Raw genomic sequence first — 13,582 nt, forward strand, 5'->3', positions numbered from 1 at the left:
ACACTTCTTCAGATACAGATACTGCACACGAAAGCTCATACCAATGACAAACTTAGTTGGTCTCCAAGGTGCTACTGGAAGGATTTTTTTGTTGTTGTTTAAACCATGAGCAGTAAGCTAAGAACAAACCTTGTCTACAGCTCATAGTCTGTTTGGCTCCAGGCAGCAAAGAAGCAGTAGGACTGGAGTATCTGCATGCTTGCTTGCTCACTCACTCACACTAAGCCATGGTTTATCATATGGCTTATCATTCCATACACTATTTCTAATTTTTTCTTTTAAAAGGCATACCCCACTTTTTGAGGCACTTCTCCATAAAGTGATGAGTGAAAACCAACTCTACCTGACAATAAAATATAAAAATATGAAACACAGTACTGTACAATTAAACATTAAACCGATATAAAAAGTTAAATACATAAATAGAATATAAAACACAACACACGTGTTTTAACAGTGTTAAAACAAAAAAGCCAACAAGAATTTGAAACTCCAGAAATAAAAGACACTAATTTTAAGCAACATCTTCAACAAACATTGAGACCACTAAATTGGGGCTTGTTTCACTTCTAAGGGAAGGAAATTTCAGAGACCTGGTGCCACAGCACTAAAAGCACCTGCTCAAGTAACAGCATGCTTTATTGCCTTGGCATGTGTCACCATCAACAGATCTTCATCCATTGCTCTAAGGGACAGGGCAACTTGCATAAAATATTGTGGGGGCCCAGGTAACCCCGCCCTGCATAATTGATCAAATGACGTAGTGCACACACACCATTTGAATGGGAATGCCCATCAACTTTGTGGTGGCCCGGCCCCCTCAAATATTTTATTGTGGGGACCCAAGCCCCCACGGTCCCTAGGAGTTTGCTTTCTATGGGACTGGGGTAGAGTGTAAGGAGAGAGGCAGCTGTACAACTTGGTGCTCTTGGTGCATTTCACCCTAAACTGCAACAAGTCTTAGCAATTGCTGAAATGCTGATTACAGTGGTACCTTGGTTTACAAACATAATTGGTTCCGGAGGTCTGTACTTAAACCATAGCTGCCAAGTTATCCCTTTTTTTCAGGGATTTCCCATTATGCTGAATAGGCTTCCTCGCGAGAAAAGGGAAAACTTGGCAGCTATGACTTAAACTGAAGCGAACTTTCCCATTGAAAGTAATGGAAAGTGGATTAATCCGTTCCAGACAGGTCCGCGGAGTATTTAAACTGAAAATACTCAAACCTGTACTTAAACCGAGGTATGACTGTACATGTTTTCTTCATTCAACACTAACACAACTAACAGAGAGAAGACTGGAGGCAGGGAATGCCTTATTTCCATGGAATTTTGTACCCTGCTCTATGGATATAGATGGAAACTTATCTCCATTAGTTCTTGTTTTAGGAATTAGGAATGGCAGATATAAGTCAGATGTATATCCAAGGACAGGTTTGGTTTCTCTGGGATGCATTCGCATTCTTAAACCAACACCCGTCACACAGAATCACACAACCTCATTGAATTCATTTGTGGCTTACTTCCAAGTGAGTGTACATACGGTAGGATTGCAGTCTCAGTGAACCTGTAAACCAGTGATTAAAATGGAGATAATTATTATTATTATTATTTATACCCCGCCCATCTGGCTGGGTTTCCCCAGCCACTCGGGGCGGCTTCCAACAGAAAAATGAAATAAAATAATCTATTAAACATTAAAATCCTCCCTAAACAGGGCTGCCTTCAGATGTCTTCTAAAAATCTGGTAGATGTTTGCAATAGAACATCATTTTGTGGTGTTGAAGCTTTTCATGCAGAATACATGCCTGACCAAGCACATTCGGGTTTTCTTTTGGCCATATATTATTCTTATTTTTTACAAGCAGTACTGCCACCCCAGCAAAAGCATATACGGTAATCTGGTTACGTGTTGAATAAAACGACAGCACATATTTCTTGATGATCAGGAGCACCAACTTGAATAAAATAGGGGGGGCAGATAAATCTCAGCCCTGATCCTAGCAATGAAGGTGCCTAGTGCTGGTGAAACTGTTTATTCCCATATTCCCACCCACCCCTCACCCCATTTTTTAACCACCAAAATAGCTCTGGCTAGCCCCCTCAAATATCTGGGCTTCTAAAGTTGGTGCCTATGCTTGATGTGCTTTACATAAACCAGCAGAAAACCGATGCAGAATAAGACTGTCTCATGAAAACAAAGTATAAACATAGAGTAGTCACCAGCTGAGTTTGGGGGAGCTTTGGGTTCCAGCTTCCTTCTTGCATGCATTGCGACACTTGTTAAAATTTAATGCCTCCTTAGAACAGCTGAAGTTCATGTTTTACACACCTTAGGAGTGGTGTGTGTTCATTTTTCTACCCAACAAATAGATCTCCTTTAGAATAATGTACATCTTGATTCATTCTTGGCTTCGAGTTTGAAGTGGATGCTCTTCTTAAAAGGATTTATGCATAGGTTCACTATTTTTGTAGTTATGGTTTATATGATAAGCTTTTATATTTAAAATCAATATGTAATCCTGTGGAGGAGCTTATCCCCTAAAACCCCATTTGTAAATCTATTTTAGCTTTGTTACACGGCGCTGCCACAGTATTTCATAGATTGATTAGGTTCAGCAGTAGAATCCTATCAAATGGCTTCCTCTGATGATGATGCAAACTCTTTCAGGATTGCTAGTTGACTGGAACTAAAGATAAGGCTTTGACTGCAATCCCCCAATGTGCTCTTTACAAAACTAGTGTTAATTTTCATCAAAAGTTGCAAGGCTTATTTTATAGCAAACAGATTTAAGGGATTTTTATTGTAGAACTTTGGTCATTTTCAATATACTGGAGTGTATTTCTGCTAGAATACTAATATCTGTTTTCTTTTCCCAAACTAATTATCTCCTTTTAAAGAAAATAAATAGTAACTGATTCAGAAAAAGCCCTTTTGCAGGTTTTTATTCTGTATAAAATTTTGAAATCTATATCCTTCTTTAAAAAATTTGTTATTGCCAGTGACCGAAGAAACGATGCTCCATCTATATCCTGGTCCTTAAACCCATCCTTATGGGAGTAATCACATTGATTTCAAGGGAACTTCCTTAGAATGTCATCTCTGAAACCATTTCTTAACAAAGTAATGTGTGTTGGGTCTAGCTGAGCTGCAGATCAAAAAGGATCAGAGCAAGTTTTTTGTTAAGAAAAAGCCTGAGATTAATATAATTTCTATGCATCTTGCTTTTGTTCACCATATAAGGATGTCAGCCTATTAGGCTCCAAATAACTCTTTAGATTCGCATAAGCAGCTTGCTTTCACCCAGTGAAAATGTTGGTGTCTTTTTTTTTCTTTAAATGGCTGGTGTCTGCAGTATATAACAAACTGCTCTAAGTTTCAAAAACCATCTCCTTTGTGGGGACTGGTCTGCCTTTTGAACTTAACTAAATCTAAAGCCCACTTACTTTACAGAACAAGCTTCATGTGGGTTTGCTTGCTTGCTTGCTTGCTTGCATCTTGCTGTAGTCAGGTGGTGTGGTGAATGATTTTCTTTAATTTCCAAACTTCAGAACATGTCATTGGAGCACTCCAAGACTAATTGAGTTCAGCTGAAATCAACAAGACCTATTTCCACATAAATGTGTTTAGGTGTGAGCAAAAGTTACTGAGGCTGTGATTCATAGCTTTTACTTTTTTTAAAGTCCCATTGGAAACAACAGGACTTACAGTCTTCTTTTATTTTGAATCTTTGGGTATAATAGAAAATGTAATCAGAAGGATTACTGCCATTATTATTCACAGACTAGAAAAAAAGACTGAGAACTAGAGGACTTTGTTGGCCAATAGGTATATCTACTTATACTACATTAAATAGCCTTGACATGAACTGATATAATCAAGGTTGCTTCTACACATAATAGTGGTTAAGTTACTTGACTTTTTTAATTTTGGAAATAGAAATGAGCATTCATGTCTGGTTGTTTACTATTTTAATTAGCAAACCTTAACAGTACAAACCTGTACATGTTGATTTAAAAATCCCACTTAGTTCAATGGGGCTTACGCCTTACTAAGTTTGTGTAGGATTGCAGCCCCAAGTATCATGGGATCATTTTCCCTATAAAAGAAATTTATTTCAAACAATATGTTGGGACTCTTAGACAATTGTATCATATCATTTTTTGAGAACTGCTATATTTAAGCCATAAATGACATGTGCTCTTGCTTTATTTTGCCACTCTGAATACATGCATTCAAATGTAAAATCTCAACAAATTATGAACAGCTAAGAAATTATGCATATTTTTAAAAACAGGGGAGTTGGTGCCTTTCAGACTTTTGGTGCTAACTAGTTGTTGAAATGTAAGTATATCATTACTAGTAGAAATCATATGCTACTGGGCAGCCTGTAAATGCTGTTATTAAATAAATACAGTAATGGCAACAAAAAAATATTCTGAAAACTTTGTTGGAGTCCTTTCATGTAAACACGGTGTCTAGGATGTAGTTTTTACAGCTAAATTTGTTGTTTTCTGCAGCTGTATGTGAGGGAGTATATTTTCTCTATGTCACTGTTAGAATGCATATACTGTGTATGTTGGGAAGGCAATTTAAAGAATGGCTTTTTACTGCTGTTCTAACCTTTATTGGATGAGTCTGCATCTAATTTTTAATTTGTAAATACAAGACTGAATTCACTCTAGCACCACTTGCTTTCATAAAGCTTCTGAACAGTTTGCTGCCTTGAATAAATTTTGCTTTGGAGGGGGGTCAGGGGGATTTGAACCAGCACATTCTTGTGTGGTTTGTGAAGATTCACATGGTAACCATTGGTGTGCATTGTTAGGTTTATCTGAATAAGCACCAGCCATGTGAGTTTTAACATGATTGCCCAGGGCAATGGAGAGAGAAGAGAGAAATCCAAAAGGGCTGCACTGTCTTGCCTCTGGTTTTTTGTGTTGTTGGTTGTTGTTTTTTAGAAAGTTGATAGAGGTGAGGACACCACATGAGTCAGAAGTGATGGAGTTTTCTTTTAAAGCCAGTGTCCTGTTTCCCTCCTGCTTCTCATTTGTTCTGCTATCTCCTTCATAGTCTATTTCTCCTTCTTTTCATTGTTTACCTTCCTAATGAGGGAGGCGGGGCAGACTGGAAGTTGATTGACAGATGCAGTCTGGCCTGGAGAGCAGTTGGTTCAGAGCGTGAGGAGGGCTCCAGCGTTAAATGTGCCCTTTTTAATGAAATACTGCCTTATAAAAAGTAAGAGACAATACAACACCAAAAGGAAATACCTGTATGAGAGAGCCGCTCTCTTTCTGCAGCATCTTTGAATAACAAACTAAAGCAAACCTGAAGAAGTGAAAGAAATGAGTGTAGATCTGTACTCCACCTTTTTTATAAAAAGCTTCAACAACAACCAAATTTGGAATTGTTCCCTAGGTAAAGGCCTAAGATTCAGCCATTACACAAGCTGCCAACTAAGGAAGAAGCTGTGTAATACTGTCTAGCAGATGTGTTTTTACCTCAAAGAAAAATGCTGATTATCTGATACCCACTTTTAAAGTTCCATTCACTCCACACTAGTGTGTTTTCATACAGTTGGAACGTTTTTTTAATATGCCCTAGAATCTAATGTTGGAAAACATAAAATTATTGGGTCTGATTTATCCATCTTCCCACCCTTCCCCATCAAGCTATAACCTGAAGTCATCAAATGAGAGTCTCGGCAGTTTAAAGTTACACAAATCCATAGGAATGTGAAATGAAATGACCCTTATTGGTCCCTACAAAGGAAGAGGCTTTATTGTGGAGGCCAATGATCTGGCACTGATTTGTTTAGATCATACGTAAGTTAAGCTTTCAAAGCACGCAGTTCTGGATTTCTTTCTTTTCTTTTCAGACTGGCAAAAGACCGAAGCCCAGAAGAGGAGAGAGCAGCTTTTGCTCGATGAGCTTGTTATTCTTGTTAATAAACGTGATGCACTGGTCAGAGATTTAGATGCTCAAGAAAAACAGTAAGTTTTGTATCTTGACCAACATCTCTAATGGGAGTGTGATTTTCCTGCGTGGTAGCCTTGTTTCATCTAATACCATTCAAGAAAGGAAATTTTGAAGAAAAGTCAACAATCCAGTGCTAAAGCAATTCAAATTGTAGAGATTCTGTGCAGTCCTAGGTTCCAGTAATGACTGTCCTCCTAGCTCTCACCCATCCACTCAGATGGCATGCCCTCCCTTCCCTTTCCCACCACCCAGGGTCCCTTAAGTGAATGGTAGTTGGGACTTGAATTTCTGAGAGGTTCTGTGCAAGACCTATTGCACTGACATTTGAAATAGAGCTTTATTAGGGAAACTGATGACAATTGTGTTTGGTTTCCCAGGGCCGAAGAGGAAGATGAGCATTTGGAAAGGACCCTAGAGCAAAACAAAGGAAAGATGGCCAAGAAAGAAGAGAAATGTGTCCTTCAGTGACTGGCTTTCATGGGGCATGATACTGTTGCGTTTTATAGCTTAACCCTTCTTACATTTTGGAAATACTGACACAAGACTAAAAAGACAAAATCTCAAATAATAAACTTCAGAAAATGTTTAAACCTTCCATTTGACTAGACCAGCTTTACCCCAAATTGTTTTCTTATTCCCTCTCCCCACAAACAATATTCCTTCAAAATCACCTTTCTCCCTGATTTACTTGCAGACTTAAGACAAAAAAATTACATACTTTTAAATAAGTCTGCATCCAAATGTTGTGGCAACACCTGGGTTGTTAAGGAGGGGAGAAACCCTGGCTTTTTAATTTTTTGTTGAAATAACTTTCAAATACATTATTTTATGTAATAATATTGCAGAGGGAGAGAAGACAAAAATAATTTTGAATGATTTTATCCAGTCCTGTTGTGTGTAATATTTAATACGCTACCTAAAATTGTTTAGCTAGATTATACTCAGACCATTTATTACGATGCGCTATATTTACCAATGTTTATTGCAGCAGCAGTTTTACATTTTTACCAATTATTTAATTATAAATTTAAGACTTTTTGATGTGCTCAGAGAGAAGGTATACCTTTCAAAAGCCTTGTGATCTGAATAAGTGATTGTAATGATGAGACCGACTGAAGTGTGATCAGTTTACAAAAAAAATCATCTTTAGAGGCAATTCCATTTTTATTAATTATTTATTTACCTCTCAGTTTTGCTCCATTCTCTTCATTTTGTTCAACCTCTGCATCCTGGCTACACAATGCTGTTAATATTTATTGTGTATCCACCAGGGGCCTGTCTTGCCATTATCTGCAAAATCCCCTTGCAAGTTAATATATCCTTCACTAGCACCCCACTCATTTTTGTGAAAACTGTTACATTTATTTATTACAATACTGAGTTATGTATAAATTTTCAATAAAGCTGGATCTTTCTTACCATAACTCTGGTGGTCTACTTTTCTTACAAAACCTTTTTTTAAAAAAAATTGATATTTCTCATGAATGTTTTCATGGCATAACTTCATAGCTATTATTTTTAGACATAACATCTGTACAAAACTAAATAAGGCCGCAATACTATGCACATTTACTTGGGAGTAAGTCACCCTGAACTCAGTCGGGTTTCATTCTGAGTGTAGGATTGCACTGTAAATCTACTTTTACATAGATTATGTTAAGCTTTCTGAGGAATGTTGACTGAGAAATAGGAACAATTTGAGGTGGGGGCATGTTTTGTTTTTCAAGTTTTCTAGCTCCAGTACTGTTGCACCAATGTTTTCTACATTGGTGTTTCATATACAAATATTTGCCGTAGCATTGCCTTCAAACAGCTTCTACTAAGTTGTTGTTTAAAGTTTATAACACCCCCCAAGTTTTAACCTAATTAACCATATGGGCAGTGCAACCCATATGGAGAGAGAGAGAGAGAGAGAGAGAGAGAGAGAGAGAGAGAGAGAGAGAGAGAGAGAGAGAGAGAGAGAGAGAGAGAGAGAGAGAGAGGGGCACAAGGAGAATCCCCGATATGTTACAAAATCCACATCGTGAATAATCCGGTTAAATGATAACAAGTTCCAGTGTAAATACGAGGGACCTGCGCCTTGTGCCTTTGGATGTATCCATAATGGGAATCGCTTTCTGAGGGCGTTCATATGCTAAATGAATTAAACCTCTTATCTTCGCCGACTACTGGATGAAATTCGGGCCAGAATCTCTCCCTCCTGTTCTCCCCTCCACCCTCCCTCGATTCCTGTCTCTCCTCCCCTTTTTCAAGACTCTCTTTCTCCCACAATCCTTCTCTCCCTCCTCCCTCCCCAAGCTTTTTTCCTTGCCATCCTGCAAAACTAACAAATTCCACCGTCTGCCTTTAAAAGCCGCTGCTAATTTGGGCCGAGAGGGAGAGAGAAGTGGGAGACCTTTTTCCTTGTTTGTCATAATGTAGGTTAATTCGCTTTGCTGCTTTCCGAGTCAGGTTAGAATTTATTAATTTGCGGCCAGCAATCTGCTCAGCTTCCGACCTTTCCCTTTTGTTATATCTCTCTCTGCCATCAGGAGATCTCACCGCGCGGTTCCTCCAGCGACACCCAAAGCGGGCTCGTTCCTGCAGCCTCCAGGTCTGAGTCGCGAGGGTCAAGATGGGCGTCTGGAAACCTGACGCCCGCTCTGGCTCTTTGGGAAATGTCTCGTGACTCTGCTAATTTACGGGGATGGGCGGTGATCTCCTCTCCCCAGCACTGGGACACTGCCTGGGTTTATTGGCCTCTCTCGCTGGATTTCACGTTAGACAATTCCGAGGGAGGGATTTTCTGCCGCTTTCTTGCGGTGGTGGTGAAAGTGCGCGGGCAGGAAGGCGCACGGTGCGTCAGAGACCACACTCGGAAAGTCAGTTGACCCCAGGAGAGAAGGGGCAGGCGAGCGGCCTGGAAAGGTGACACGCCTGGACACAGCAGCCAGTCCTGTCCCTAGCCAAGCCTGTCCTCTCTTAAGCTGAAAGGGTCCCCCGGGATAATGGGGTTTGCTTGGTGTCGGTGAGGCTTTCCAGGGGTGAATTCGTCTTCCACCGAGAAAGGGAAAGGGTGATGTTGGCAGAAACGGGTTTTCTCTACTGAAGCCCTAACTCTGGTCGGAAGAGGCTCTGCTTATTAACTGCTGGCGTTTGTTGGACTTTTAAATTCACAGTTGGGAAAACTTTTTCTAGATACCCTGAGAGGGAGGGAGATGGGAGGAAAGTGAGCTAGCTACGAATTTTGCACAACCCAACAAGTCCGTGAAAAGCAATCCTTTGGGAAAGGAGGTGCCACAGACTCCCCTGGAACTTTGATCCAAGTAACTTTCGGGCTCAGCTTTCGTGTGACCCCTCTAGCATTTTGGGGGGGGGTTATTTCGCCCCGGCTCTGGCCCTCCTGCCGCGACTCACAGCCACTTCCTTCTCTTTCAAGCTGCTGGACTGCCGAAGGGAAAGGAGGGCGCCTCCCCGGCTGTTCTTTGGAAGAGCGGGGAGAGCTCGAAGATGGGTCTCCACCACCCGGAGTCCATCCTAAAACTCATTGGTTATATAGGAAACCCCTCGCTCACGAGAAAACCACTTGCTTAGGAGAGAGGCTCCTGCCTCTTTCCCGGAGCTATAACTAGTAGGCATTATTTGCATCAAAACAAAACGAACACCAAAGCAGCAGAGAACACCTAGCGCGTAAAAAGCGAGCTGAACTTTGGAAATGCAAAGTTGCGCGCAAGAGGTACGCTGGCTGCTGAGCGAGGCGAGAAAGAGATGTGTGTCCCTTTCCACCTCGCCTGGGGACCCTTTGCCTCCAAAATGCACGACCCACCACAGGACGGCGGCGACCATCACCTCCAACTCTCACGCCTCTGTTGCCCACCCCCCACCCCGCCTGGGCGAGCAGCACTCTCGTCTTGCCGCTGCACCTTCCCTTACCTGGCTGTGCCTGCCTGCGCCTGCCAAGTTAGGGCCACCTGAATGGGAGCCCCTGCTCCATGCCAGCTGGTTCCAAAAAGGTGCCGACAAGGCCGGGGGCGGGGGAGCAACGCCGGTCTGGAGAAGTTCTTTCCAAGCGGGTGTCTCTCTCGAGGAAGAGGCAAAGAGCCCTAGGCCATGTTTCTGAGCGCCCCGAACCTGCGGCCCAAGATCGCCTCGGCTTCCTCTTGTGAGTCTGCGGCTGCTGCTGGTTTAGTCTCTCCGCACCTGAAGGTTTTCAGGAGAGAGAGAGAGAGAGCAAAAAAATAGCGAGACCCGCATCGTCCGCGTCTCCCCCGCCACATACTAAACTTTTTTGTGTCCGTGTCTCCCTGGCTTCTCTCTGGCTCTGAGAGTTGCTCGTGCCCCCCTTTCCTGCCCTTAATCCAGGGGTTTTATGGGCTGAGCATTAAGGAAATTCGCCTGCAATTTGGGATTAGACAAATACTCTTATTACAGGGGGAGGGAGGGGGAAAACACAGAAAGAGAGAGAGAGAGAAGTAAAGCGTAGGGGTTTAGTGCTACTTGATACTCTGAGCTTTTCTCTAGACTTGATCGCATCATCCGAAGCTTGAGACGGAGGCAGGCGGCTGCCAGACTCCAAATCTGAGTCGGAGAAGGCCAAAGGAACACGTTGCTGAGGAATCTGCCTGCCCGGCTCAGCATCAGGGATCACAAGAACAACAAAACAAAACAACACACACACCCGCACAATCTGCTTTATTACAGAGGGAAAGGAGAGATTAAAACTAATTCTGAATTTTGAGGAGGGGTGGGCAGAAAGATCCCTATTCTGACTCCGTTCCATAATCTACTGATGGGGCTATTTCTGGACTGACACTAAAGAATAAAAGAACCCCCACAAAGCTCGGAGGTCCCCCATGGATAATGGTCTCCCCATACTTTGGCCAAGGTGCTGCTCCCAGCGAGAACTTCCCGCTTCCACTCTTCTCCCCCCCCCTTTCTTTTGCCTGCCCCATCTTTCTACTTTTTGTGAATGGGCTGCGGCGGCTTTTGTTCTGAGGAGAAGTGCCCGTGTCGCTGACTTTTGTGGGCTATAGAAGGATCTTGTAAACCTCCTTTTTCTCCCTCTCTCCCTCTCTTTCGCCTCTCCGCCAGTCCACTTTGATTAGATGTCCCCCTCAATTGGGAAAAAAATGTAATTTCGTCAGGACTGTGGCGGTCACTCCCTTTGAACATTAGCTCGCTTTCAGCTCCAGCTTCAATTAGGAGGAGTTGATTTTGAGAGATCAACAAAAGGACCGCACCAAAGCCTTATTAAAGGTCCTAAGAAGATCTCCCGGATCCTTTGAGAAGCAGTTAAAGAAACAGTGTGCTTCCCTCATATTCTGTTACCGTGTTTCATTGGGACTCCAAAGGGAAAGTGTCTCACGGAAAAAAGGGGGAAAGCGGAGCGGGGGCAGCGGGTTAGAGGACCCTCACTTTGAAGCTGCGGCCACCAATCCCTTCCTGACCTCGCTTTCATTCATTTTGTTAGCAACCAGTTGATTCGGAGGGTTTCTTTCCCCTTTGAAAAAAAAATCATCATGATGATCATAATTCCTTTTCACTTTACTTTTTGTATGTTCAGAAGTTTTTTCTATTAAAACTTCTCTCCTTTAAAAGGGGAGGGGAGAAATAATTCTTTATAAAGGATTCGTGTCTATTCATATTTATGATAATGAACTAGGTACCCTCGACGTGGCGCGCTTAGAAGGTGTGTGTTATGGATGGATGCGCGTTTGGCATATGCAGGCTGGCGACTAACAACTGAAATGTGTTGTAGAATATGATATAGAGTAGGTATAGATATAACCAATCTGGGCTACCATGTGCGCATTTTAACAACGTTTACGATAATTTATACCCGCATCCGGAGGACGCACTGACGCCCTTTGAACTTTCGTGTAACACTCTTAGCAAAAGGACGTTGGGAGCAAATTTACTTTATTTTGAGGACACTTACTGTTCCACAAATACACTTAGCATCAGAGCTCACTTACAGATTATGTTTTATTAAAGTTGTCCTCATCAGCCTCAGACACTTACTTACCAAGTATGAGAGACGCTTCCTGGGTCCCAGAGAGACTGACTTCTGACGCTGTAGTGACTATTCTAGGCTGATGTAACAATAATAATAATAATAATAATTTATTATTTATACCCCGCCCACCTGGCTGGGTTTCCCCAGCCACTCTGGGTGGCTTCCAAAAGAAAAATGAAATACTAAAATCTATTAAACATTAAAAGCCTCCCTAAACAGGGCCGATGTGTGCAGCTTGCCTCTGCAACTAGCGGGCAACAGGTTTCCAGAAGCCACACGACGCGCATATTGGAGAAGCACAAGCAAACAGGCGCCCTGGTCACTTGTGGGATCCATATGGCACAAAAAATGGGCGGTGGGGGGGGGCATGGCGCACACTTCCCCACACCGCCCCCTACACTATACTGTAATTGCTACTACTTCGGCTTTTGCCCTGTGGAATTATAGAATCGAATTAATCCGTGGAAATATATATATACTGGTTATAGACTTTTGTATTCTCCCTTTAAATACACACCCTTTGCTCTCCACAGAAACCTGCCTTTCCCAGAATTTAGAGCGGGAAACAGGTGTACATCTTGCCTGGCTCGAGGTGGCTTGCCTGGTTAAAGGCAAAACTAGGGACTCCGACGGACACAAATGAACTCCGGAGTCCGGTTGAATCCCCCTCGCGGGACTCGTTGGAATTCCGCGGAAACTTGTCGGGCTTCCAGAATGAATGTGACCTGCAGGATCAGGCGCAGCAAACTTTCTTTTGATGAAGAGCAACGCGGCGACGACGAAGAAAACCCGGCGGGGAGAAGGCCACCGTTTGTTGTGAGCGGAGGGCGGGAGAGAGCGACCCCGCGGGGAAATGCAGCAGCGGGGCCGAGAAAGGCTGCCCTCGCCTCGTCCCGGGGCTGGGGAGGCGGTGGGACGCGGCGCTCGCCTTGGGGAGATGGCGGGAGGAGGAGGGTGCGGAGTGTTGGCGGGACCCGGGGCCCAAGGGCCAGGCGAAGGAGGGACAGCGGCGGCCCGGCCCAGCCCAGCCCGGCCGGTCTCCCCACCGACTCTCGCCTTCAGCCGGGGAAAGTCCCCTGCTCGACACGAGGGCGCAGCGCGCGCCCTTCTCCGCGCGCAGAAGGGAGGCCGAGAGAAGGGATGGACCTGCGCGTGTCCGCCCCTCCCCCCGGGCTCGCTTTCGAGGGGAGCCCCGATCTGAGGGGCGGGCGGGCGGTCACAATGTCTCCTGGCTTCTGCTTTCTGAGGGAGCAGAAGTTGCCTGCGAGGAGCTGAAGCGGCGGGGCGGGGCGGGGCGGGGCGGGGCAAGTGGTGTCCATCCTCCGCGTCTCCCCCGCTGCAGAGAAGCTGCTGGGGAACCTCGGGCCGCTCGCCCTGAGGGAGCCGCGAGGGAGAGTGGCGCTTGCTGCTGGGGCTGCTGCGCGCGCGGCTGGGACTGGGGTGGAGTGGGGGATGGGGGCGTGCGGAGGTAGCACTCATCCCGCGCTGCCATTGCCCGGGCGGCTGTCACTCAGCGGCAGAGAGGCTGGGGATTGGCGCTGGCTCGGTTACGCATTTGCCTTGCGCTCACATACATGGGTAGGGCAGTAGAAAGGTGATCAATCTTCA

General features: G+C 44.1%; 1 protein-coding gene across 6 annotated transcripts in view; it reads left to right on the top strand.

Annotated features, from left to right (window-relative positions):
• The window catches only part of EHBP1 (EH domain binding protein 1), a 281,357-nt gene extending 273,943 nt beyond the window's left edge, over positions 1-7,414 (top strand). For 4 of the 6 annotated variants that reach the window (XM_035110447.2, XM_060272318.1, XM_060272319.1 and 1 more), the window contains 2 exons: positions 5,879-5,993; positions 6,357-7,414. In XM_035110447.2, the coding sequence (XP_034966338.2) occupies positions 5,879-5,993; positions 6,357-6,447 (206 nt within the window). In that variant the 3' untranslated portion in view covers positions 6,448-7,414. The remainder of the gene's footprint in view (positions 1-5,878; positions 5,994-6,356) is intronic. The other 2 variants (XM_035110449.2, XM_035110450.2) reach the window with 1 other exon arrangement.
• Positions 7,415-13,582: the final 6,168 nt, after the last annotated feature.

This window comes from Zootoca vivipara, chromosome 3 (genome assembly GCF_963506605.1).
Source record: "Zootoca vivipara chromosome 3, rZooViv1.1, whole genome shotgun sequence".
NCBI classification, from domain to species: Eukaryota; Metazoa; Chordata; class Lepidosauria; order Squamata; family Lacertidae; genus Zootoca; species Zootoca vivipara.